The 23309-nt window shown below is 43.6% G+C and overlaps 2 protein-coding genes across 11 annotated transcripts; one reads left to right on the top strand and one right to left on the bottom strand.

The window, feature by feature from the left end:
- Positions 1 to 58: 58 nt before the first annotated feature.
- Positions 59 to 13527, bottom strand: aknad1 (AKNA domain containing 1). 7 transcript variants are annotated; one of them, XM_028976304.1, is made up of 21 exons: positions 11516 to 13527; positions 11108 to 11374; positions 9851 to 10914; positions 9702 to 9761; positions 9336 to 9465; positions 8880 to 9010; positions 8678 to 8737; positions 8458 to 8591; positions 8174 to 8327; positions 7921 to 8027; positions 7453 to 7599; positions 7200 to 7338; positions 6900 to 6991; positions 5294 to 5493; positions 4888 to 5002; positions 4550 to 4711; positions 4287 to 4360; positions 1848 to 1934; positions 1520 to 1622; positions 774 to 942; positions 59 to 694 (listed from the first exon to the last, which is right to left on the bottom strand). In XM_028976304.1, exons 2-21 carry the CDS (start codon positions 11370 to 11372, stop codon positions 524 to 526), a joined length of 3564 nt encoding a protein of 1187 aa, XP_028832137.1. In that variant the 5' UTR covers positions 11373 to 11374; positions 11516 to 13527; the 3' UTR covers positions 59 to 523. The 7 variants fall into 7 exon arrangements, with proteins under 7 accessions (XP_028832137.1, XP_028832134.1, XP_028832136.1 ...); XM_028976301.1 differs by having other exon boundaries at positions 11108 to 13527; XM_028976303.1 differs by having other exon boundaries at positions 5294 to 5454; positions 11108 to 13527.
- Positions 12092 to 23176, top strand: gpsm2 (G protein signaling modulator 2). Of its 4 annotated transcripts, XM_028976315.1 has the most exons (15): positions 12092 to 12241; positions 14854 to 15135; positions 17095 to 17316; positions 17408 to 17543; positions 17631 to 17770; positions 17877 to 18000; positions 18120 to 18235; positions 18735 to 18890; positions 19593 to 19701; positions 19810 to 19939; positions 20517 to 20593; positions 20712 to 20876; positions 20950 to 21112; positions 21205 to 21428; positions 22408 to 23176. In XM_028976315.1, exons 2-15 carry the CDS (start codon positions 15071 to 15073, stop codon positions 22573 to 22575), a joined length of 1995 nt encoding a protein of 664 aa, XP_028832148.1. In that variant the 5' UTR covers positions 12092 to 12241; positions 14854 to 15070; the 3' UTR covers positions 22576 to 23176. The 4 variants fall into 4 exon arrangements, with proteins under 4 accessions (XP_028832148.1, XP_028832150.1, XP_028832146.1 ...); XM_028976317.1 differs by lacking the exon at positions 14854 to 15135; XM_028976313.1 differs by lacking the exon at positions 12092 to 12241 and having other exon boundaries at positions 14736 to 15135.
- Positions 23177 to 23309: the final 133 nt, after the last annotated feature.

The following is a 23309-nucleotide window of genomic DNA, read 5'->3' as shown; positions in this document are numbered from 1 at the left end:
TTATATTCAAACCAGTATCATGTATAAATTCAATAGATATTACCATATATTAAAATGCTTGAGGGCAAAACAACATATTTATTTAGTTACAAAAAGACAGAACATAGGTAAATAGTTATATATAAAATGCTAGTGGGCAAACTGCTGTGGACAGATCACTTTCTACTTTTACCTACTTTTTAATTATTTCTGATGCACCAGGCAGATTACAAAAGGTAAAGACATTAGTATACATTCCACTGGGTATCACAGTTTGGATGGACAAAACAAGCTCAGGGTGGGTGGACCCCTTTGTGCTCACCTTCACATATCCAGGTATCTTTTACATTCTTTTATTAGCTATTAGTATGTTAATACAATTCCAGTGCAGTGACTAAATATAAATATGCAAAAACATAAATATGGAAATACTCTATCCTTAATCAAAAATAAATAAGATAAAATGTTTAATTTAAATCGTGTCAGACACCTGTGTGCAGGTTTTTGTGTTAATGCAGCGACAACAGTGGTACAAAATCTGAGTTTAGGATATTGTGTTCTGCAGCTTCTCCGGGGGGTAGAGTCCATGCAGCTTCCTGTAGAGTTCAGCTTTGGCCAGGTCTGCTGACAGGCTCTTCGCCATCCTATCTGTTGTGCGCTTCATGTTCTGTGCAGCCTCTATGGCCTTGTCCAGAGTTCGGCTGATGTCCTCTTCCTGATCAAATTAAATACAAACAACAAATATCACACTTTTTGATTTAACACATAAAATCCTATAGAAACAATGTGCCCACCCTGCTCTTTCTGCTTCTGGACCTCGAGGACGTGGGATTTGAGGGGCTGCCAGGAGCTGTGAGCGGCCACTGAAAGTAGAGGTTGCTGGGGAGCAGAGCTGAGTCGGACTGCGTTGAGCGTGTCTGATGGTTCCGTATCGGTTGGGATTGTGTCTCCATTACTTTGAAACTGAAATTTTGCAAAGCATGTCATTATGACCAATCGTAATTTTGTGGAACTGTGGCACCAGAAGGCAACAGCATACATTACAAGTGGCTCCTGTGGCATTGCTCTTTTAATTCTATTCCATTCAATTCTATTTTACTCATTTGTCCGGTTGTGGATACCCCTCCCAATTCTTCCCTCTGATGTAAATAAGGTTCTGAAGCATCAGAACCATCACTGCCATGCTCAGTTAAACACCTTAATTGTCTTACTTACCTTTTACTACCTCCCTGTGTGCATTCAGCTTCCTTTTTCACAATATGTTGTTGTACAGGGATTGAATATGTCATATTGTCTAATTCTAAACTGGACCAGCATTTTTATTGTGTATGTTACAGTTTCACCAATATAAAAACATTTAATGGCATATATATAAACAAACACACACACACACACACACACACACACATATACATATAAATAAACATATATATATATATATATATATATATATATATATATATATATATCTTTATATATCTATATCCATCTATCTATCTATATTATATATATATAAAAAACAGAATCATGTGAATGTTACCCAGCTGGAAGGCTGCTGCAGGACCCATAGTTGACTTGCATCAGAGGTTTTTGATGTGGAGAAAGCTGGAGGTCCTTCTTCAGTTCACAGATCCCCATGTTTCCTGCAACAGTAGGGAAAAACTATGAACATCTCTACTCAGATCCATGACAATCTGAAATGATACACTTCGCAAGCAATAACAGCATGCTCAATACCAGTCACCAACTCAATTGAAAGGGTTTGTACCAAAAAAAAGGAAACAGCATGTAAGGTAATCTGATGTGCACCAGGAACCTGTTGATGTCAGGGGAACCTCCACAATACAATAGACTGTGTTGCTCTTTACCTGGTGAACTGTAACTGGTGCTCTGATGGGTTCTGCCACATCTGATCCTTCTTAGGGTGGAGTTGTGTTCTGAAGAGCTGCTCCCATCTGTAAATCCATTTATACAGTCCAGAATAGCTTGTTGAAATTTCGAGGAAGAAAAACTAACTACCATTTTGTTGGTGTGTAATTATTTCTTTAAAAGATGGGATGAGCCTGTTTATTGACAGTTCTCACACACATTGCCTAATTTAAAAACTCACATGCAATGCATCACATGTGCAAACACATGGAATAAAGCATTCTAGAGCAGGGATCAGCAACCCTGGTCCTGGAGGGCACCAGTCCTGCACAGCTTCGAACTTTCCATGTCTCTTTTACGTGATCCCACGTGACCGGGAGGTCAGCTCCTTTAAAAGGGTAAGATGGCCGCTCCCAGGTTGCTCAGTCATTGAAAACCATTGTTTGAAATCAACAGCCCAGCTCTACTCACCTTAAACCTCCAAGTAAGATTGTTCCTGTTCATTGCCTGTTTTCCTGTCCTGCCTCCCTGCCTTCTCGTATCCTGTTTTGTCTCTTTTTTACGTGAATGTCGACATCCATGGATGTTGCAGCTTCGGCTGAGTTTACAATCGCAGGTTAACGTCGTGGTAAATGCATATATATTTATGCATTACCTATGAGGAGCCGTTTAGCTAATATTTCACAAACAGATACATGTGAAAGCACGCACACACACCTATGAAATGCTCACACAGATACATGTGATGGACTCTTATGTAACAAACAAAAATTAAACTTAAACTGTGTTAAAGGCCCATAAAATGTAAAGTGAATGTCATTGTGATACACATCAGCACAGCACACGGTGCACACAGTGAAATGTGTCCTCTAAATTTAACCATCACACTTGGTGAGCAGTGGGCAGCTATGACAGGCACCCGGGGAGCAGTGTGTGGGATGGTACTTTGCTCAGTGGCACCTTGGCGGATCGGAAAGAACACCTCTTTTTTGCTTGCAATGCCACGCATATTTTTTGGAATGATTTTCAAAATTGGATAATGTGTAAAAAATCTATTCCACCTTTGAGCTTTGAGACAATAAGGGTTGGTCTGATAGGAGATGAAGAATCAGAGTACTGTAATAATAACTTAATTCTTATGGCAATTTTTTTTATTCATATATGTCTCGATTTCTAAAAATCACCCCCCATTTTCAAGATTTTTGCAAATGAAATAAATTTATTCAAGGAAGTGCTAAGTCACTGTAAAAATACTAAAACCCAATCATTATACCAGTATATAGACAACTTAATATAAGAACTGGAAGTCCTCTTGTAAGTAACAACGATCGGTGTTTTTGTTTTTTTGTTTTTCATTGAATAGTTTTGCTGTTGTTTTTTTTTTTTATTATTTTTTAAATTTATTTTAATTTCTTGTTGTGGTGATATAGGTTGTAATATTTTTGCTCAGTTTAGAATGCTCTGAAGATATTCCTTAATATGTGAAATGTGCCTTGTAATTTGTAATATTAAATAATGGGTTAATTGGAAAAAAAAAAAATAAAAAACCTTGGCGGATCGGGATTTGGAAATGACAACATTCTCATTACCTGGCCACTTCCTTAACCACTAGGCCACCACTGCTCCATGAGCTAAGTAAAAAACAAATGTGGCTGGTACTCAGTTTGGACTGAAATGACTTCCAGATATACTGAAAATGTACATTTTTGTTTGTTACATAAGAGTCCATCACATGCCTCTGTGTGAGCATTTCATGTGTGTGTGTGTGTGCTTTTCATCTGTATCTGTGTGAGCATTTCATATGTGTGTTTGGTTTTCACATGTATCTGTGTGAGCATTTCATGTGTGTGTGTGTGTGGTTTTCACCTGTATCTGTGTGAGTATTTCACATGTGTTTGTGTAACAAAAGTCTGAAATATTTCCTAAACGGCCCCTCATAATTACCACCCTCCTAATGCTTCTTCGTACCGGGGTACAGGTGCTCACTGTCCTGTCTCACCTTGGTGTGCTAAATGAAGGAACCAGGGTTGATGAACCCTGCTCTAGAGGCTCGCAGAGCAATGGTGGCCGCTTTGCTGGGTGTACCAAAAGACCCCTCTTCAGGCACACACCTCATGATGGTCTATGAAGGTTTTCAGCGCACTCAGCTGACGGAAATACACCATAGCACACACAAAACTTTAATCCATGTCAAAAGTCATTATACATGGTATTCTCTCTTGTTTTATCTATTTATTCATATTAATCCTGACTTAACATTAGCGAACAAGCCCCAAGCTTAGTGCATAATGCTTCGCTTTGTCCAAGTATGAAAATACCGATCTAAATCTGACAATTTGAACAGAAGAGACCAAGAGCAATACGTCAAATAATATTTCAAACAATAATTCAATAATTATTCAGCAATAATGTGCGAATGCTGTTGTGATGGACGGTACCTTCTCCCTTGCTTTGGTCCATATCTGAGGAAATCCAGTCCTCAACTTTGAGGCTCGAGTTTGAGCCAGGATGTCTGGGATAGCACAGGATAAAATGCTTAGCGCATTATTTCAAACCCAAAGCATTTTCCATTGATTTTTTAGGGAATATATTCACTACTAGAGCATCCACATGGTGGCAGACATTTTGCATCACTACACACGCTTTTTCCAACTGCAACAATGGCCTGTGTAGCTTCAGCACATTGTCATATAATAAATACCTGCTGGACCTGGTTCTGTGCCTGGCTTTTGTTCTTCTCTCCTGCTTGTACCTATAGGCCAGGTAGTCCATCTTTATCGCCAGGTGAGGCAGGTGAAAGAGACTGGCCTCCAGTTCTCTCTTAAGACGGGACACTTCAGACTGCAGGGATAAGATGGCCTCACTGAGAGAGAGAGAGAGAGAGAGAGAAAGAGAGAAGCCATCATTCTGCATCTATACCAAGCCAGACAAACTATACGACAAACTAAAATCAAACAGCTGTTCTTTTTTGGGGTTAGTGACATTCACAAGCCAGACTCTTGCAGGACACCTGCATCAGGCAGGACAAGTCAGCCTTACTTGTGGCAAGTGCAAATGTGGGGTTGGATGGCCTGTCCCTGTGGGGATATGGACAGATGGCCCGCACCACTTTGATGGGTGACCTGGTCAGATGTCTGCAAATCACCTGAATCACCTAAAGAAGAGATGCAAAGATGAAAAACTAGAAAGGAAATAAGGCAGTGAAAATACTCAGATTACACAAACATTCAATAATTACAGACAAAGTACGGTATGACTGAGAGACAGGCACAAACTATGCTAATAAAACCAAAAAACAGACCTAAAAACTAAGGAAAAACTAAATGACAAAGCTGAAATTAAGTTGAGCCTGCCAATGGTCAGTGGTGGTTGCTACTTTGGGCTAGAACCTTTGGAAATAGGGCAGAACACAAAAACAAAAGGACACACTGCACAGTTATCGCACCTTGCTGAGAAGCCGTTCTACTCTCAGATGGCAATGCGCTTGATTGGTCAATAACCCTGCTCTTCTGCCAGTGGCCTGTTCTTGGGTGGCAGAGGGCAGACTGGTTTGCTGCAGTAGTGATGGTTTCCACGTTTGAGGCAGACGTCTCACTGTCACTCATGCTGTCAGGGCCGAATGTCACAGAGGAGAGGAATTGTTGCCTGAAACATATGACAACTAATCCTATAATTATTGAACCAAGAAATGCCTGAACAACCGAAAATATTTAGTCTTTATTAGGCCCTTTTACAAAATGTAAAAAAAAAAAACCATATGATAATAAGCAAGTATGTTTTATTTTGTATCATATTTGATACTTCGGGCAATATCAAACTTTGCTTTCAACATCATGCTCTGCATTGAGAGTTCAATTCCTATCTTGCTCTCAGTCGTGTGTCTCTTCAAATCTCTACAAATTTTCCATACATGACGATTATTTTGGACTTTTTCCTCATAGATTGACGACTGGTCAGCAATCTCGTAATTAGTTATCTCACTTTTTCATGGTGCTTTCTCTCCAGAATGAAAACAGACCAATGAAAAACAGACAGCAAGCCCTGGTGGCCAACGTGGAACATTACAACTAAAACCTGTTTTAACAGAATCAACAATCAGCGCATGAAATCTCAATGTCAGTAAGCCTAGAAATCTCATTTGCATGTGTTGATCTCCCACTGTCTGTCGGGTGGCCTTGTTGTTCTGAATTTGTGATTGGAGGGTAATTTGTCATGATTTGTTCAATGGCATTCAGATGTCTGTCAGTTGTACATTTTCAGTCATTACAGTGATTACCGCAGGAATGAGCTCCAGGTCTACAATAGTGCCTTTGTGCCTCAGTGTGCCCTGACCTCTGAGTATTCACTGGGTCAGAATAACGCAAAAATCTACCATAAATAAGAACATTTCAGGACTGCAGGCTTAAAAGGATGCTGGGAGGGTTTAAATTTCCAAAAATTACTGGAAAGGTATTTGTGAATCTGCTGCGATACAATTTGATGTGAAATTTCTGATACGTGCTTTGCATATTTCAAATGTTTTTTAATTGTCAAAAAGTTCTGAAAGATACCCTTTTCATGGAATTATTGATTTATTTTCATTCCAAGGCTGGACCCAAACTTCTTGTCTGTTGTAGTGTTTAGGTGTCTCACATAATCTTGTGTAAATAGAAATTCTACGGAGTGATTTCTAACATCACTGGAGATAATCCACCCTCTGTTAGATATACAGTACAGGCCAAACGTTTGGACACACCTTCTCATTCAATGTGTTGTCTTTATTTTCATGACCATTTACATTGGTAGATTCTCACTGAAGGCATCAAAACTATGAATGAACATATGTGGAGTTATGTACTTAACAAAAAGTAAACGGTTTCATTTGACTACAATTAATACAATTAGGTCTCATGTAGAAACTGTATAAAACAGCAGGAGCTGGCTCATGTGTAAACAGTGTGCCCATAACTGAATGAACGTTGCCTTTTCTACCATGCTAGGGTGTGTGAGTTGTGAGTATGACAGCACCTGCCAGCACCACAAGCTCCTACAGAACATTTTGCAGACCATACCTTTCAGAGTGTGAAGGTAACTGGGACAGTCCTGTGGCTGACCGGCTCAGATCTGAGCTGCCAAAACCGCTGTCTGTCTCTTGCACTATCCTCTGCAGCATATAAAATAAATCAAATAAGCCCCAATACAGTACGCAAAAATATTTTAATATCCATCTTGAAAATAAACTATCAACCAAAAACAATATGTCAAAATGTAACTATCATGTCCCCAAAACATGATTAATACATGCAATAGAAGTACTAAAACAGTAAGGTATGGTGATAGTAAAGCAGTAAGACTGTAAAATACTGTATTACCTGTACGGTTCCAAGTGATGCGTCGAGTGAGTCCAGTGGGTTTAGACTTGGAGAACAGGAGACCCGTACTACACAGCCTCTGCTACACTCAGATCCTGATCCCGACCGTCCAGTTAAACAAGAAACGTGACTGTCATCCCTGTGGAAATGTATTAAAAATCCTTTAATGACAAAATAAGAGAAATACGGTGTTTGATGTCATACCTAGCAATGACAAACCATATTTTGCAAGCACAATTGGACAGCGGCTTACTTTTCAGTAATCCAGCGTCTATCTGTCACATCAACGGGCAAAGCTGAAACGCCATCGTAGTCTTCCTTCCCAGCTGGAGCGAAATGGCTCTTACCCTCCCTCCTGGCTCTTCCCCTCACCAGCCTGTCCAGGGGCACGTCCGAGTGCCTTGTTTTGCCACATGCACAAACAGATGCAAGAAGAGGGACCGCTCGATCAGTCCCAGACCTTCAGTGAAAATCTATACCTCGCCGTATTCTCACTGTAACTCTACCCCTCACAGGGAAGGATCGGTGTGTGCCAGGCTAACAGGACACAGGTTCTCATCTTACAACACCCACCAACACTGTGTGTGGGCTCTGAATTATAGCTAAACTTCTCCTGCATCCTATCTAAACTATGTAGGCCGTAATTCACAATGTCCGAGCGCTTCTAAATTTTAGAAATCCTTATTCTAGAAAAAGGTCAAATAAGGTAATGCTGATGTACTGCAGACTGTTACTGATCTCTCCATTGCGCTCTGGTGGAGAGTCTCCGGGTGTTTTCTCTTTGTCCTTCAGCTTGTCATCGATTGGTGAAAAGCACAACACAGGGTCCTGAAATATACCAGAACAACAGGTCTAAAGCAGGGCGAAACAGCAACAAGAAGACGACGACGAAGGAGAAGAAGGAATAGCGGAATTGTGGAATAGTGACGACAGAGAGGGCAATCAGAGGTTAAAGCCACCGTGCACTAGGTTACCTCATGCAATGGTGCTCTAGGAGAGAGAGGGGTAGGTGGCGTAGGGGTCGAGGAGGAGGGTGGAGGGGACAGGCGCTGGCAGACGTTGCTGTCTATCTGTTCTTTAATATCCTCCAGATGCATACCTATCCTGAATATTTCCCCTTCCACTTGCCTTTTTGACATAAAACAAGAGGTCATCATGCACGGGCATTAGTCCACTGTTTGTTCATTTGATCGTCTGTTATGTGTGTTTCTATTCTGAGCACAACTGGCTGGCTGTGCGATTGAATCCCTCGCCTCACCTGTCTGGGTCAAACTGGCCTATGTGCTTATTTAACCCCATGTAGCTCTGCATCTCCAGAGCTCTGTGTGCCTCCTTCTTGCTGATGTAATTCCTTTCTAGTTGGTCCTGAGCATCCATCAAGGTTTTAAAAACCTGTAGCCACACCAAGGCAATCCATTACACTGCACAAACTGTAATAATGTAATGGCGTTGAAAACGTGAAAAATATAGCAATGTACCATTTGCTGTTCTTCAACATTTATAGACATTGTGTTGAGACATTTTTTGAACTCTTCCACCTGTGTAAGAGATGTTTAATATGATGTTTAATGTTTAATACTGTATACTATGGGGTAGTGGGGTTTATTACACTATTGCAAAGTATCCTAACAGCGTCATATAGAATTGTATTATATCATATAGTACAAAGTGACTCTTTACCTTGTTTACAAACTGGCCGATAACGTCCATAAGCTCGCAGGTCAACTTTTCCCCCTCACTTTGGTTTTTCCCTTCTGCCAGTAGAGGTGCACCACAGCCTAGAGCTGGTTCCTTTGCAACGGGACCCACTGCTAAAAAAATAATTTTCCATGTGAAATATGCAGTGGCACTTGCCACAAAGATACAAATTTATTATTGTGCCTGGTCGGGATCGGCGCAACAGAGGAATGAGCCAGAGAGTTTCCCAAAGATGGGGCTTTAGTTCCTTACTTATTACTCTTCCAGTCGCTCGCTTATGAAAGCTAATGTCATGAATGAAACATGGACCTCATGTCATCTAACACCTCATCTCCAGATTTCCGCCGTAATTTGTTGTCCGGGTTACCATATAGGATTTCAAACACGACAGGTTGCTCCTTGCCGAAGGAACAGAAAAACGTGAAACACATCTCCTGCCTGTTTTGTGTTGTTTGGTAGCCTCAGCTGGTTTGACATCTTCATTTTCCTCCTTCTCTGACCAGTCTATGTGTAGTGATGGCTCACTGCACGCTTCTGTCTGCTGACTGAGCGGGTGCCAATATTCCTGCTACAAAACAAAAATACAATCCAATTACAGACATTTCCAAGCTAGTGCTGAAATAAAAGAAATACCGTGTCAGTGGAACTGAGCATAATACCCAGGGATCCAGCAGTTGGGTGGACGGATGCATTGTTATAATATTGGATCATGTAATTGGCACAAGTTACATTACATTTTTTCAAAAAAAGAAAGTTTAGGTACGTTCTCATGAATAGTGACGTTTACAAAATATAGAAACCTACCTGAGTTCCCACGAGATGTTCAGCCTTGGCACATTTGGTTACCAATTCGTCATATTCAGCCTAAAAAGTCATTGACAGGTGATGAGGGTACAAAACAAATGCAGAACATATGCTTACAGAATTTTTTTTTTTTTAAAGAGGGAAGTTACTTGTAAATGCTGAAAGACTCCCGACGGGCTCTCCAAACCGTCAAAGATGTAAGTCCTTTCGGGTGGAGGGCAGCTGTCCTCCAGCACCCTGCTGATGATGTCCATGGTGGACACTGATGGCTTATTGAGAATCCCCGGAGAGGAGTGTGCCCTCTGAATGCCGGGAGACTTACAAGCAGGCTTCGCCGTTCCTTTACCTTTGGGGATTTTCACTTTAGGAGCAACCTTGGAAAAGTCAGGAAGCGGGTAATGAACCTGTCCCTGTCCATACTTCAGCTCCGTAGAGCACCTGGCCTTCCCGGGGAGGCAGTTCTGGGCATGAGCGTCCTCTTTGGTCGGGTCAGGGCCCGCGATTGTGTTACTCTGCGCTACCTCTTGCTCTGTCTCTGACGGTGTGGGAGCCTCGCTCAGCTGGCTCAGATCAGGCTCTTCGACTGCGTGTACGCTCTCACTTGCTCCAGGGAGGAGGACACCGTTCACCGCATCGCCACTTGGAGAGTGGTGAGAAGAAAGCCTGCTCACTACCGTCTCATCAAGGCTCTCCATTAGAGAAACCTCCGGCAAGGTCTCCGCTGCAATGTACCTGCTGGGGTTTAACAACTCTTCTGGGGAGAAATGTCGGGAAAGAAGATCGGTGATGTTAGGGTCCCTGTTCTTGTTTGTCGGCTGTACAAGATCTCTGTGCATCTTACTGACATCTTCACCCATCTCTTGCACAGTTAAAGCCATATTGGCATCAGTACATGTTTGTGGGGTCTGTTGTTCCATGTCAGTTCCAACTTTAGATTTTTTATGTCCTGAATACTTCCTGTGAGCAAAACAAGGCACTTCCTGGTCACCAGGGCCATCATCATATGGAAGATCCTCTTGGTCTTCATCACTGGTGTTCACAGGGTCTTCATCATTCGAACGTTCCCCATGTGTATTTCTGGGCCTTTGCACTGACTGCCGGGGCGAATCTTGCTTATTGCGACCACTGCATGTCACATTTTCCCAACTAGTTGTGACATTCGTGTCTGAAGTGGCCTCACCCTCTTCATCTGTGTCAGATAGTTCTGTGTACTCTTGAAATTGAAAGGAGACCCCACTTTTAGATCATGAGCATTTTAAAAATGAGGAACATAATAAAGAACAGAAACACAGCAGGAGGGACATAAACAATACAGCATAATTCTTGAATGGAGAGTGAACTATGACTCTGTGTGGACCAAGAAACGCAGTAAAAACTCACAGGAAAGCTGACACCGAGACTCTTACCACTTAAGTTGATGCTCGGTTCGGACAGAGCTGAATTCTGGGAGAGACAGATGGAGAACGACCCTGGCTGCAAGTCACTTAAATGAAGGCTGTCATCACCACTGATGTCCACCAATATGCTTTGCTGGATGCATCTCTCCCAAAGGACAGAGGGTGCCCTCTCCTCGTCACCCTCTCCCTCGTCTCCAGGCATGTTTCTCCGCCGGTCCTCCGGTGAACTCACCTTCTCCTTCGTCTGGTGTCCAGACGTCGTCGGTGTGCTCATTTCTTGGCAAGGAAGGAAAGGTTTAACAGAATGGAGGTACTTAAACGACAATGTCCACATGAAAAGAATGCACGATCTGTCTTTAACCGTCCCTGAATGGTGTGTTTTCACGTAAAACGAGTCCCGTCACCTCCGTGACTTACCTGAAGTTCCATCCGACTGGAGGTCCAGGCTGGAGCTTGTTTAAATGTCACCGCGTTGCGCCAAGGGACTGCACGGCCCCGAGACAACGAGCATCTTAACTCGGGTCGGGTCACAAGTGAATGTCTTTAACTTTTATTCGTAAATAATACATCGGCGTCGCTGAACGTCTGCGACGGACACGTAAGACAGGTGTAGCGAGTCACGTGGGAGGACGTGGGTTGCTAAGGTAACGAAGCCGGACGGCCGTGCCTTCGGATCACGCTCCTATTATTACACGCATGTGGGGTTATTTTCCAAAACATCACAGCAAAATTACTCTATGGCTTAAAATATAAAAATATAAAGTACAACTTTTCGGAAACTGTCACTTTATTTTTACCACAAAAAAAAAAATATTTCCGCCATGGGTGCAAAGCATTCAAATCTCATTGGCCAATGGACGGTTACTTGGGGCGTGGCTTTCTTTGAACTCTTCGATCTGATTCGCTGGGCTAAACGGACACGCCCTCCACGCCCTTGGCTTCTGTTGCCCGTTTTCTGATCGTGTTGTGGGAAAGTTTTTTTTTTTTTTTTGGGAGACCGTCTCAGTCGCATTAAAATAAACCTGCAAGAGTTTCGGTGCCTTCAACCTTCAAACGTTACGACTCTCGACGTTGACGGAGAGAGAAGCGGAGACGAAACACAGCGGGATATATGTCACTTGGTGCCCGTGAAACTACGATCTGGTAAGCAGCGCAGCCGAGTCCGGTTCTTTGTGGCTCCGCGTTTTTTCTTCTGTGAAACTGCTTCTATGAAATGGAGACCCGTCGTGTAACGCGTCGTATGGACCGTGCTGCGTGTGGGTTTCCCGCTTTAATAAGACCGCTCGTGTCGAAGTGAGGTGTCCTCTCTTTCTTCTTTTCTTTTCTTTCAGGCCGGACAGGGAACTTTTTTTTTCTCTCTCTCTCTCTCTCTCTTCAGGTCCGTCCTGAAGCCCCGGTTGGGTCTTGCATGGCATCATCCTTTGCTTTAAGGGCTTTGCCCTTGTTGGTGCAGTTTGTGACAAGCGGCATGAATGATGGCTGCGTGTTGTGACGTCACGGTGACACTTTCCTTATGGGGGCGATTTGAGGCTTGTGGCCTGGCTTTTTCTCATTTCTGAACTCTAATCACACTCACACACAAACAGGCCTGGAACCAACATTCACTCTTCAAGAAGAACGTTGTAATAAAGGGTGAGAGAATTGTGTGTGTTTAGGGTCGGAATTGTAGGTTTTTTTTCACCGTATAATGACATTGTACACTTGTCACGTGTCCTTGTCTATTTGTGTTAGCTGGCTTAGTTATGGTCTGTGCGTGTGTATGAAATGGGGCTACACACCAGTATGTCCAGGATCCAAACGCGGTTTTAATCCAAGGGAAACACGTCACAGTTTTGATTTTATGTATCAGAAATGTTTGTTTCCCTTCAAAAAAAAAAAAAATTAATTCTTCGATTTGTATGAATAATATTAATACATTCAGCATAATGGGCACACCAATCCTACATTTACATTTACGGCATTTATCAGACGGCCTTATCCAGAGCGACTTACAATCAGTAGTTACAGAGACAGTCCCCCCCTGGAGCAACTTAGGGTTAAGTGTCTTGCTCAGGGGTCTTCTGGTTCACAGGCGAGTGTGTTACCCACTAGGCTACCACCACCCCTAATATCAATATTGCAGAAAAGTGAGTTGGGTGTTTGATTTTTAATATTTTAAAAGTTTTTGTGTGAAGTTGGTTGTATCATATATTTCCATATATGAATCAACCAACTTAATAAAGCACGTCCAGACACATTATGGCACAAATATCACGAGGAGCTCAGCGAAACAAAAACTGGACAGTTCCAAGCAGTGTAAACACAAATTTATGTAACTTTTACACACCCCAGGGTGGTGGTGGCCTAGTGGTTAATGAAGCGGCCAAGGGTGATGGGTAAATACAGAGGACACATTTTGTTGCGGGTGGTAGTGGGTATGAACCAGAAAGACCCACCTACTACCATTGTGTCCCTGAGCAAGACACTTAAGCCTAAGTTGCTCCAGGACTGTCCCTGTAACTACTGATTGTAAGTCGCTCTGGATAAGGGCGTCTGATAAATGCTGTGAATCCGGGATTAGATTGGTACCCAGAGTGTATTTATTTATTGATTGATTGATTGATTGATTGCACAGTAGCTGATTTAAATGTACAGCATTTACCAGATACATTTATGGCATCTATCAGACGGCCTTATCCAGAGTGACTTACAATCAGTATTTACAGGGACAGCCCCCCCCCCCCCCCTGGAGACACTCATAGTGTTTTGCTCAGGGACACAAGGACAGTAAGTGGGATTTGAACCTGGGTCTTCTGGTTCATAGGTGTGTGTTAACCACAAGGCTACTAATTTCTGCCAATTTCATGCAGAGCTAACTATAGGTGTGTAACCCTGACCGTAACTGTAAATGACTGCTCATTGAACTATTTCAAGATTTAGCATTTTAACTGGATTTCCTGTAAATGCACCTTCACAATTGAAAAATCAATAGAAGTAAAACATTATAATAATGTGTGAAGCGATAAATAAATGCTTAATTTATTTTGGTTTATTCTTCTTAAAATATCTGTGTTCACGCAGCTTGACTGTGATGAGAAATAAGTTCAGGTGGCCAGTCGGTGACGTCACCTCTGACCTCGGCTGTGATTGGACAGTGTTTTTTTTTCTTTACTGAGGTGCAGATTCTTTCATTGTGTGCTTGATTGACTTAAATGTCAGTAATGTTTCAATGCAGAGAATTTGGTTAGAACAGATGGAATTGGGTGTGGATGCCGTGACATGAAAATATGTGAAGGAGAATTCTAATTCTAATGCGAGAATAGTTCTAAGAAGAATCATGTTGTGGTCTTTTTTTTTTTTTTTTTTTTTTTTTTTTTTTTGTCATCATACTGAAAATCATACACATCATTGTATAACAGAAAGCAGCAAAATAATCACTTGTCTGTTGTGTGCTTTCCTGATTTTAAGATCATGTCTGCACTCTTGATTAAAACGGTTTGGCCCGCATCTGGAAGCGTTCTCATTTCCCCCCGAATCACATCACCGCCGAGCAGCTCGTCCAGACGTCTGTGGAGGACAACCTAGTGCTGGAGTCGAGATGCCTTGGCATGCATCCTCTCTTACTGTCGCTGACTGACGCACGCACACACACACACACACACACACGCGCGGCTCTCAGCCTCCCCCTGCTTGTGCACGCTGCTTGCTGGGTGCCGCCATGGCATTAAAGGCTCCGAACGAGGCTTCAAACGCAGCATCTTGTGTTCTCTTCGCAGAGAGCCGCAGGAGGGGACAAAAACACTAAACACACTCCGAGTCCCATCCCGCCGGTGTGTGTGAAGAACGAGGACCACACTCCTTCACCACGAAGTCTCGGAACAGAAATGCTCCTGACCTGAGTTGTTCTCTCTCTCTCTCTCCACCTGTCCCGGACTGTTTTTTTTTTTTTTTTTTTTTTTTTGGTTGGGAACCGCCCGTGTATTATGCTCCTCGATGGATGTCGGTGGCTCAGTGGTTAGCTTGCAGAATGAGAACCCGTCATCACATGTCCACTACAGGTAGGCATGCGAACCCACTCCGCGTCTCTAGCGGCGTTCCTGTGCGCCGCGCTTCTCCCGTTTTACGGCCAACAGGCGGGACGTGGACGTGGGAGGAGGGTCGTCCCTCTGCGTCCCGTTCGGTATTTACTGATGTTTTACATCTGCACCGGGTACGACGTGAGAACTCTTCCCCACGCGGATCAGTTCGTGGTGCCCTACTCAAGCCGAGAGAAAGGACAGACCAGATTATCCCCGAAAGCGCTGACCACAGAGGCGCTGCAATCCTTCCCGTCAAGAGCAATAACGTGGCCGTCAAGAATCTGCGTTCGGATTAAAGCCAGTTCGCGGGGACCCTTTGAAAAAAGTTTGCCGGGCGCAGCGGAACCTCAGCGGGTCCGTGATGCGTCTCCGTGGAAACGCCCGCAGGGCTCGGCAGAAGTGGCCCAATAGGACGGAGGCGCCGTAGATGCCTCTGACGTGCACTGTGTGCTGCGGTTGTGTGCAGCGAAGTTCTGGCAGGTAGGGGCGTCGTCATGGGCCGAGCGGGGCGCTTTGGTGACCTTGACCTCCTTTGGCGCTGATGGTTTTTTTTTTTAAAGAGCGTTTGCTGTGTCATTTTGGAATCACTTTTTTTTTGTCATTTAAATGATCTGCTATCTGTGGTTATGATTTTTCTCGCCGCTCATTTTGCGTTTTGTAAATGATTTCGAATGAGGAAACCAGCTAGACGTCGTAGAAACAAAACGTTTGCATCGACAAGGACCGCGAACCCCGATGGCTGCCGAATTCGTAACCGGAAACCCCGGTGGCCAGCATTCAGGAAGGAGGTGTTGGGGGTGGAAGAGCTTTATTTGGCTTCTGGAGGAAGCGCGGCCTGTCATTTGGGTTCCGCCCGCGGGTTCTGGAGACAAAGGTCTTCATGCTAAAGCCTACGTGGAGTGCTGTGTGAGCACATGCTATAATTAAGCTTCATAAGCTCAAAGCAGATCTGATTAGGCCTTACACAAGCAGTCGCAGACACTACTCAGGGCCGTGTGGTGTAGTCAGACATTAAAGCTTTTTTTTCCAGAATCGTGAACCTCTTCTTAGATGCTATTTCATGATTGCTGGTTGTTCTTGGTCAAAATGCTGGAATGTGTTGCTGGAAGCATCTGAGGGTTGAGCATTAACCGAGAAAAGAAAGAAAATATATATATATATAATATATATTTAAAAAAAAAAAAAAAAAAAACTACAGTGCTTCATTAAAGTTTATAGACCATGATGCTACTGGGTTTTTTCCTCTGCTGGTTTATGGTGGCGGCCTCCACGTGTGTAATATTTGCATCATGTGAAAAGATCATGTGTGTTGAGTCATAATCCTTTAAGGAGTTGTGCAGATCGATCCATTTCAGCATTAAACAAAATGAAGCATATATATAAAAGCAAGAATAACTTTTTGAAAGTATTTCAGACTAACACTAACGCACGTGCACACACACTGCACAAAAGAATAATAATGTATTTTTTCGTCTACCACTTAACTATTCCCGAGCATGTTCTTTTCCGGACAAGTTCGGCCTTATCTGGGCTCTTAGTTTTGTAAACTCCAAATAGTTTTGCTGGTGTCTTCCTCTTGTAAGTCACTTTGGATAAATGCGTCAAGTATGTCTTGATTGTTTTCAGAAATAAATAGATAGAAACAAGGACCGCTTGCTAGTTTTTTTTGTGTCTTGGTTTGAGCTCCCATCTCAGATTACCAACATGTCAAACCCAACATTTCTGATTGGCCTCCAAGAGAATCTGGTGCTACGTGCTACGTCTTAAAATCGCACCTCCAAAATATCCTCTCTGTGTCCTTTATCCAGTTGTCCATCGTACGCGGTAATATTCCAACAACGGACTCTGTGTCAATTCCAAGTAAACCATTGTTAATAATTATTATACTGTTCATATGACACCATTGAGGCTGGTTTTTTCCGTTCCACCATCCGCCAGAATGGAGGCGTCCTGTCTGGAGCTGGCTCTGGAAGGGGAGCGCCTCTGTAAGCTGGGGGACTACCATGCCGGCGTCTCCTTCTTCGAGGCCGCCATCCAGGTGGGCACAGAGGACCTGCAGGTGCTCAGCGCCATCTACAGCCAAGTAGGCAACGCCTACTTCCACCTGCGCGACTACGCCAAGGCGCTGGAGTTCCACCGCCATGACCTGACCCTCACCAGGTCTGCCATCTCCTGCTAGTCATCTGTAGCGTAGGTTAAAACATTTTGAGTCCTTTCTACCTGCTTATTATATGTTCCTTGACTCTCCTAGAACCATCGGGGATCTGCTTGGCGAAGCTAAAGCCAGCGGCAACCTTGGAAACACTTTGAAAGTTCTGGGCCGATTTGATGAGGCCGTAGTCTGCTGTCAGAGGCACTTGGACATAACCCGCGATATTCGTGACAAGGTGAGTGTTCTGCTCCCTGCACGTTGGTAGCGGTTCAGTGCGAGCGGTACGCACTTCGTAGGTAACAGCGCCCCACTTTCCTGGCAGGTTGGACAGGCCAGAGCACTTTACAATTTTGGCAATGTGTACCACGCCAAAGGGAAGAGCATCTGCTGGAGCGGCGCTGAACCAGGAGACTTCCCAGAGGAGGTCACGACGGCACTTAGAAAAGCAGCCGAGTACTATGAGTACGTCTTCCTCCATCTCAACTCTTTAACTCATAATGTGAAGGTGATTTTAAAGAGCTTTAAAAATTTTTTTTAATTATTTATTTATTTTTGCTTTATGGTGAAGGGCTAACCTGGCCATTGTGAAGGAGCTTGGAGATCGAGCAGCACAGGGCCGGACCTACGGCAACCTGGGCAACACACACTACCTACTTGGCAACTTCCGAGAGGCTGTGAGCTCCCATGAACAGGTGTGTGTCGGTTTACCAATACTGAGGTTTTTTTTTTTTTTTTTTTTTTAAAACCTGTTTAATCAAGTTGTATAACTTGCAGCGAACGCCATTTTGTCTCCTTTATTTCCAAATGACAGCGGCTTCTCATTGCCAAAGAGTTCGGAGACCGAGCTGCAGAGAGACGGGCCTACTGCAACCTGGGAAACGCCTACATCTTCCTTGGAGAATTTAAACTGGCTGCCGAGCATTACAAGTAAATTCACACTCCGGGGAACAAATTAATGACGTGCCAGTGACTAAGAAGGAGTGTTGCCAGATTGTTTCAGCCGGACATCAACGTATTTAAAATGGCATGTGGTTACAATGAATGTAATGAAGGAATGAATCAAAATAATGTTGCCTTAAATGACTGATTCTTAATTAAGAATTCTTTTTATCTTCTCATGAAATGGGATGTTGAGCATTTCTGTCTTGTGGAAAACTGAAACTACAAACAACCGGATGGAATGGATGCAAAATAGGTTCTGAAAAGTCTTACTGATCTAATGAACACGAAAATACACTAAATTTGGTGTGGAGGCATGGGATATGCAAATAAGATAGTTTGTACTGATTACATTTATTTTTTTGACATTTTTTTTGTTGAGTGTTGGGTTTGCTGTGAAATTACAGTTATGCCCAAAACATCTGCATTTTGACAACGTCCAGGTAGCTGCGCTCGAGGTTTATTTTTTGCGGTTGTAACTTTGTAGAAAGACGCTGCAGTTGGCTCGGCAGCTGAAGGACCGGGCGGTGGAGGCGCAGGCCTGCTACAGCCTGGGGAACACCTACACCCTCCTGCAGGACTACGAGAGAGCTATCGACTACCACCTGAAACACCTCATCATTGCCCAGGACCTCAATGACCGGTATGTGTTGAGGCGTGAGTTCCATCGGCACGCGACTCAGAGCACTACGGATGGAATGTGAGCTCGCGAGGCTGCAGTAGGAACTCCAGAGCAATCAATCAATCAATCCAACCAACCCAACCATTTAAAAGTAGTAACGACTTAATGATGCATTAAAAGAAATCCAGTGGTTTGGCTGAGTGGTTTAAGGCACTGTGTTCAGGTCTCTAGAGACGTTGTTTCGGATCCTACTTCTGACAAGAAGGTTTGTTGTAGTGGTGGCCTAGTGGCTAAGGAATTGGATTCATATTGGACTCAACATTTCGAACCACAGAGGAGCCACTTCATGGTGATAGGGATGCAGAGCTAAATACAGAGGACACATTTCGTTGTGTCACCATGTGCCGTGCGTGCTGTGCATCACATTGACAAAACACATCCCTTTTGCTTAACAATATCTGCAAATATGTAGAGAAGAACTTGAGCAGCCACAGTTCCAGTCGGTCACTTTAACTTTCAACTTCATTGTAAAAGGCTTTCTTATAATCTGTATTAGTACATCTGATATTGGTGTTGTACTGATTTAACAAATGTCTAAATGACCCATAACTTTTGAAACTTGTTTGTGTTGCATTTGTGCTGTAATGTGGTGCTATTGCCTTTTAAATGTTTCAGGGTTTCTTTCTCTTCTTTTTTTTTTTGGTTATAACTTGCCGTGTGTAGGGTTGGTGAAGGCCGGGCATGTTGGAGTTTAGGCAATGCCCACACAGCCCTGGGCAATCATGACCAAGCTATGCACTTTGCAGAGAAACATCTGGAAATCTCCAAAGAGGTACAAGTAGCTACAAGTTTTCAGCCTTTTTTTTTTTTTTTTTTTTTGTACTTTTGGTGAGTTCCTGTATGATCGTACACTGTTTTAACACTGTTGTTCTGCTTCTAGACTGGAGACCGCAGCGGTGAGTTGACTGCTCGTATGAACGTGTCCGACCTGCAGATGGTTCTGGGCCTGAGCTACAGCACCAACAACTCTGTTGTGTCTGAGAACAAAGAGATCGACTACAACCTACATGGTAACCAGCTGCACCCAGTATCTGCAATGCTTTAATTAGGGACGCACCAACACTATAGCAAAAATCAACAAAATGACCAAAATATTTGCCTCCATCACCACCAGGGGGCGCACACTTGCCACACATCGACGCTCCTAATTGGCTTTGCATTACATTTTACATTTACAGCATTTATCAGACGCCCTTATCCAGAGTGACTTAAAATCAGTTGTTACAGGGACAGTCCCCCCTGGAGCAACTCAGGTGTCTTGCTCTTTGACACAATGGTAGTAAGTGGGGTTTGAACCTGGGTCTTCTGGTTCATAGGCGAGTGTGTTTCCCACTAGGCTACTACCACCCTATTTGCTGTTTATGTGTGTACTTATAAATATTTAGGATTAATGATTTGTAGTTTACATTATTACATTTTCATGATTGAATACCGTATGAACGAATTCAAAGACACTTTGAGAGTGTGAACATCTGAAAGTGAAGATTTTCATAACAGAACTTTATAATTGGTGCATTTTTTGTGTTTAATGTATTTTAAATAGTTATTTAAAGATTAATTTAATTATTTTGTCTTTTGTGCATTTAGGGGCCAGACCAAGGATGAGCAGGCGACACAGCATGGAGAACCTGGAGTTAATGAAACTCACTCCAGACAAGATCAATGTGAGCTTCACATTGTCGTCGAGGCATCGGATCATGATTATGTTCTGCTCGTGTTAGAGGACGTGTGTCTCTGTCAGTCTTACAGGCGGTTTTGTTGTTTCGCTCGTTTTAAAACCAGGGCCAGAAATGGACCAGCGAAATCCTCAACAAGCCGTCCAAGCCCCCTTTGGGCAAGTCTTCTTCCAAACTGTTCTTCAACCGCCTCAGAGGAAAGAAGCCAAAAACCAGCAGCAGCTCCACCAAGGTCCTGCAGGACACCAGCAACACCCAGGAGACGCCTCAGGTGAGCATCACCTTCATGTCTCACGTCTGAATGCGGTAAAAGGGACGTGGTTTTTACGTTCGCCTCACCTTAGAGAGCCGACGCTCAGTCGCTGGGGGATGAGGGATTCTTCGACCTGCTCAGCCGTTTCCAGAGCAACCGCATGGACGACCAGAGGTGTTCCATCCAGGAGTGGAAGAGCCAACTCTCAGTCCCATCAAGCCCAGCTAGCACCTCACCGAGGACGATGAGGAAGTGTGAGCTGCTGGTTCTCCTACTGTGTCTGAATGTTCTGTGTGGGGGAGGAAAAGGCTAAGGCTATACGGCTATACGTTTCTGTCCACTCCAGCGTTGTCAGAGTCAGCAGCGTCCCCGGGCCAGGAGCCATTCCTCGGTCTGGTGGCCAGCGCTCAGGGACGACGCCTGGACGACCAGCGGGCCGGCGGAGGGGGTAGCCTGCCCGGCCTTCGCTTGACCCATCAAAACAGCCAGGCCATGCTCCGCCATCTGATGGCGAGCTCAGACAACATCGAGCCGGATGACCAGTTCTTCGACATGCTGGTCAAGTGCCAGGTTAGCCGTGACACTCTGCTCATGTGCCGATGGATATGTTGATGCAGCGTAGCATTATGTATTTATTTAATTATTTTCATTCAAGTGACCATTGAAGAGCAGAATGCATGAATATGTTAATTAATTCATGATCTGTGGTGTGGGTGGCCCATCACACATAAAAAAAAAAAAAAAATTCTAAATGTGTGAACATACAAGTGAGCTTTAAAGGCAATAGGGCCAAAATTTACATGACCATGATCTCTCATGTGTTATCAGCGAAACTCACAAAAATGTGCAAAATTTTTCATCACTCACATATGCATTACACAAAGTAGTGAAAGTTAAGTGATTGTCATTGTGAAACACTGCAGCTCAGCGCTCGGAGACACAACGAAATGTGTCCTCTGCTTTTAACCATCACCCTTGGTGAGCAGTGGGCAACATGACAGGCGCCCAGGGAGCAGTGTATGAGGACGGTGCTTTGCTCAGTGGCACCTTGGCGAATCGGGATTTGAATCCTCAACCTCCTGAATTTGGGTCTGCTTCATTACACACTAGGCCTAGCAGATAGCCAGGATAGCCGGCACTGCAAGAATAGAGAACTTCCTGTTAACGGTGCTTCATGCTTAAACTGGAGCATGTATACAGTCAGGCTGGTAGGAGCCTACTGGGTAGGCTAGAAGACCCCACTTACTACCATTGTGTCCCTGAGCAAGACACACTCCAGGAGTGTCTCCAGGGGAACGGTCCCCGCAACTACTGATTTGCGACTAAATGTAAATGTTTTTCTTGCTCTGTCCTTGCATGTGTCAATGTGAAAGAATAAAAACGAAAGCGTAGCTAAGTCATGAATACATAGATAGTGGCCATTTCACACCTTTTTCACACCTATAACTTCATTTTGATCACCGTATTCCAGATACGACACAGGGCATTGTGGTTGTGGTTACACAGCTTTCTAACGCTTCAGTGTTTGCCTTCTCCTGTCGTTGTACAGAGCTCCCGTCTAGACGACCAGAGGTGCGCACCGCCACCTCTCCCCAGCAAGGGCCCCACTGTCCCGGATGAGGACTTCTTCAGCCTGATCATGCGTTCACAGGCTAAGAGGATGGACGAGCAGAGGGTGACCCTGCCCCTCAACTCCCATCGTCCCAGTTCTAACTGAAGCTACTGATGCCACCCATCACCGTTTTGAAAAGGGTATCACTACTCAGGCTGAAGGACTCTCTCTTTACCCGCATATCACTACAACAGCTATTATCTGCGGTGTATAAACCTTCAACATCAGATGGTTTTCAGGATCCAGATCAATTCCGTTCAGTTCCCCCACCCCTCGCCTCTCAGGTTCTTCAGTTCTGGAAACAGAGTAGCATTAACTGCACATAGTTCTAAAGAACTGGCCAGTCAAGTCTGATGTTGTTCTTCTTCTGAAGACTGTGTAGTGTGTATGTGTGACCCAAAATGTATTTTTAGATACAATTTTGTAAAAGTGCATACGTGTAAACTGCCATTCCCCTTCTCTGAAAGAGGTTTTATTTTTTGCAGGTTAATGTGTAAGATATAGAAAGGTACAGCACTCTCTTTTAACATTTCTTTAACCGTCTGTGTGTGAGAGATTAATGACACAAATGGGGGGGATATATTTTGAGATAAGATGCAAAGTTCATGTATTTGATAAAATATTAACTTCATTAGTGTAACACATCTGTATTTTGTACTATATTTAAAGAAAAAAAACATTTGTGGGATAAATCTAGGTCCATGTTTGTGTGTGTTTGTGCATTGTGGCTGCACTACATGACAGATCCAAATAAGAGTACCATGGAGAGGGAAAAAAAAATCCCCACCAACTGCAAGTGGAAAAATAGTTGCTCATAAAAATGCAATTTAAATGTCCAA

This window comes from Denticeps clupeoides, chromosome 4 (genome assembly GCF_900700375.1).
Source record: "Denticeps clupeoides chromosome 4, fDenClu1.1, whole genome shotgun sequence".
NCBI lineage: Eukaryota > Metazoa > Chordata > Actinopteri > Clupeiformes > Denticipitidae > Denticeps > Denticeps clupeoides.
The sequence above is the reverse complement of the archived record's forward strand: the minus strand, read 5'-3'. Positions and strand labels throughout refer to the sequence as shown.

What these genes read in the sequence shown, in the direction of transcription:
- aknad1 (XM_028976301.1), bottom strand. Translation starts at nt 11,432, where the DNA reads ATGTGGACATTGTCGTTTAAGTACCTCCATTCTGTTAAACCTTTCCTT. An exon ending in AACATCTCGTGGGAACTCAG is followed by an intron (nt 9,466 to 9,701) that starts GTAGGTTTCTAT and finishes TTTGTTTTGTAG; the next exon opens with CAGGAATATTGGCACCCGCT. An exon ending in TTACCTTCACACTCTGAAAG is followed by an intron (nt 5,494 to 6,899) that starts GTATGGTCTGCA and finishes CATATGTTTCAG; the next exon opens with GCAACAATTCCTCTCCTCTG.
- gpsm2 (XM_028976315.1), top strand. Translation starts at nt 15,071, where the DNA reads ATGGATGTCGGTGGCTCAGTGGTTAGCTTGCAGAATGAGAACCCGTCA. An exon ending in TCATCACATGTCCACTACAG is followed by an intron (nt 15,136 to 17,094) that starts GTAGGCATGCGA and finishes ACCATCCGCCAG; the next exon opens with AATGGAGGCGTCCTGTCTGG. An exon ending in CATGACCTGACCCTCACCAG is followed by an intron (nt 17,317 to 17,407) that starts GTCTGCCATCTC and finishes TGACTCTCCTAG; the next exon opens with AACCATCGGGGATCTGCTTG.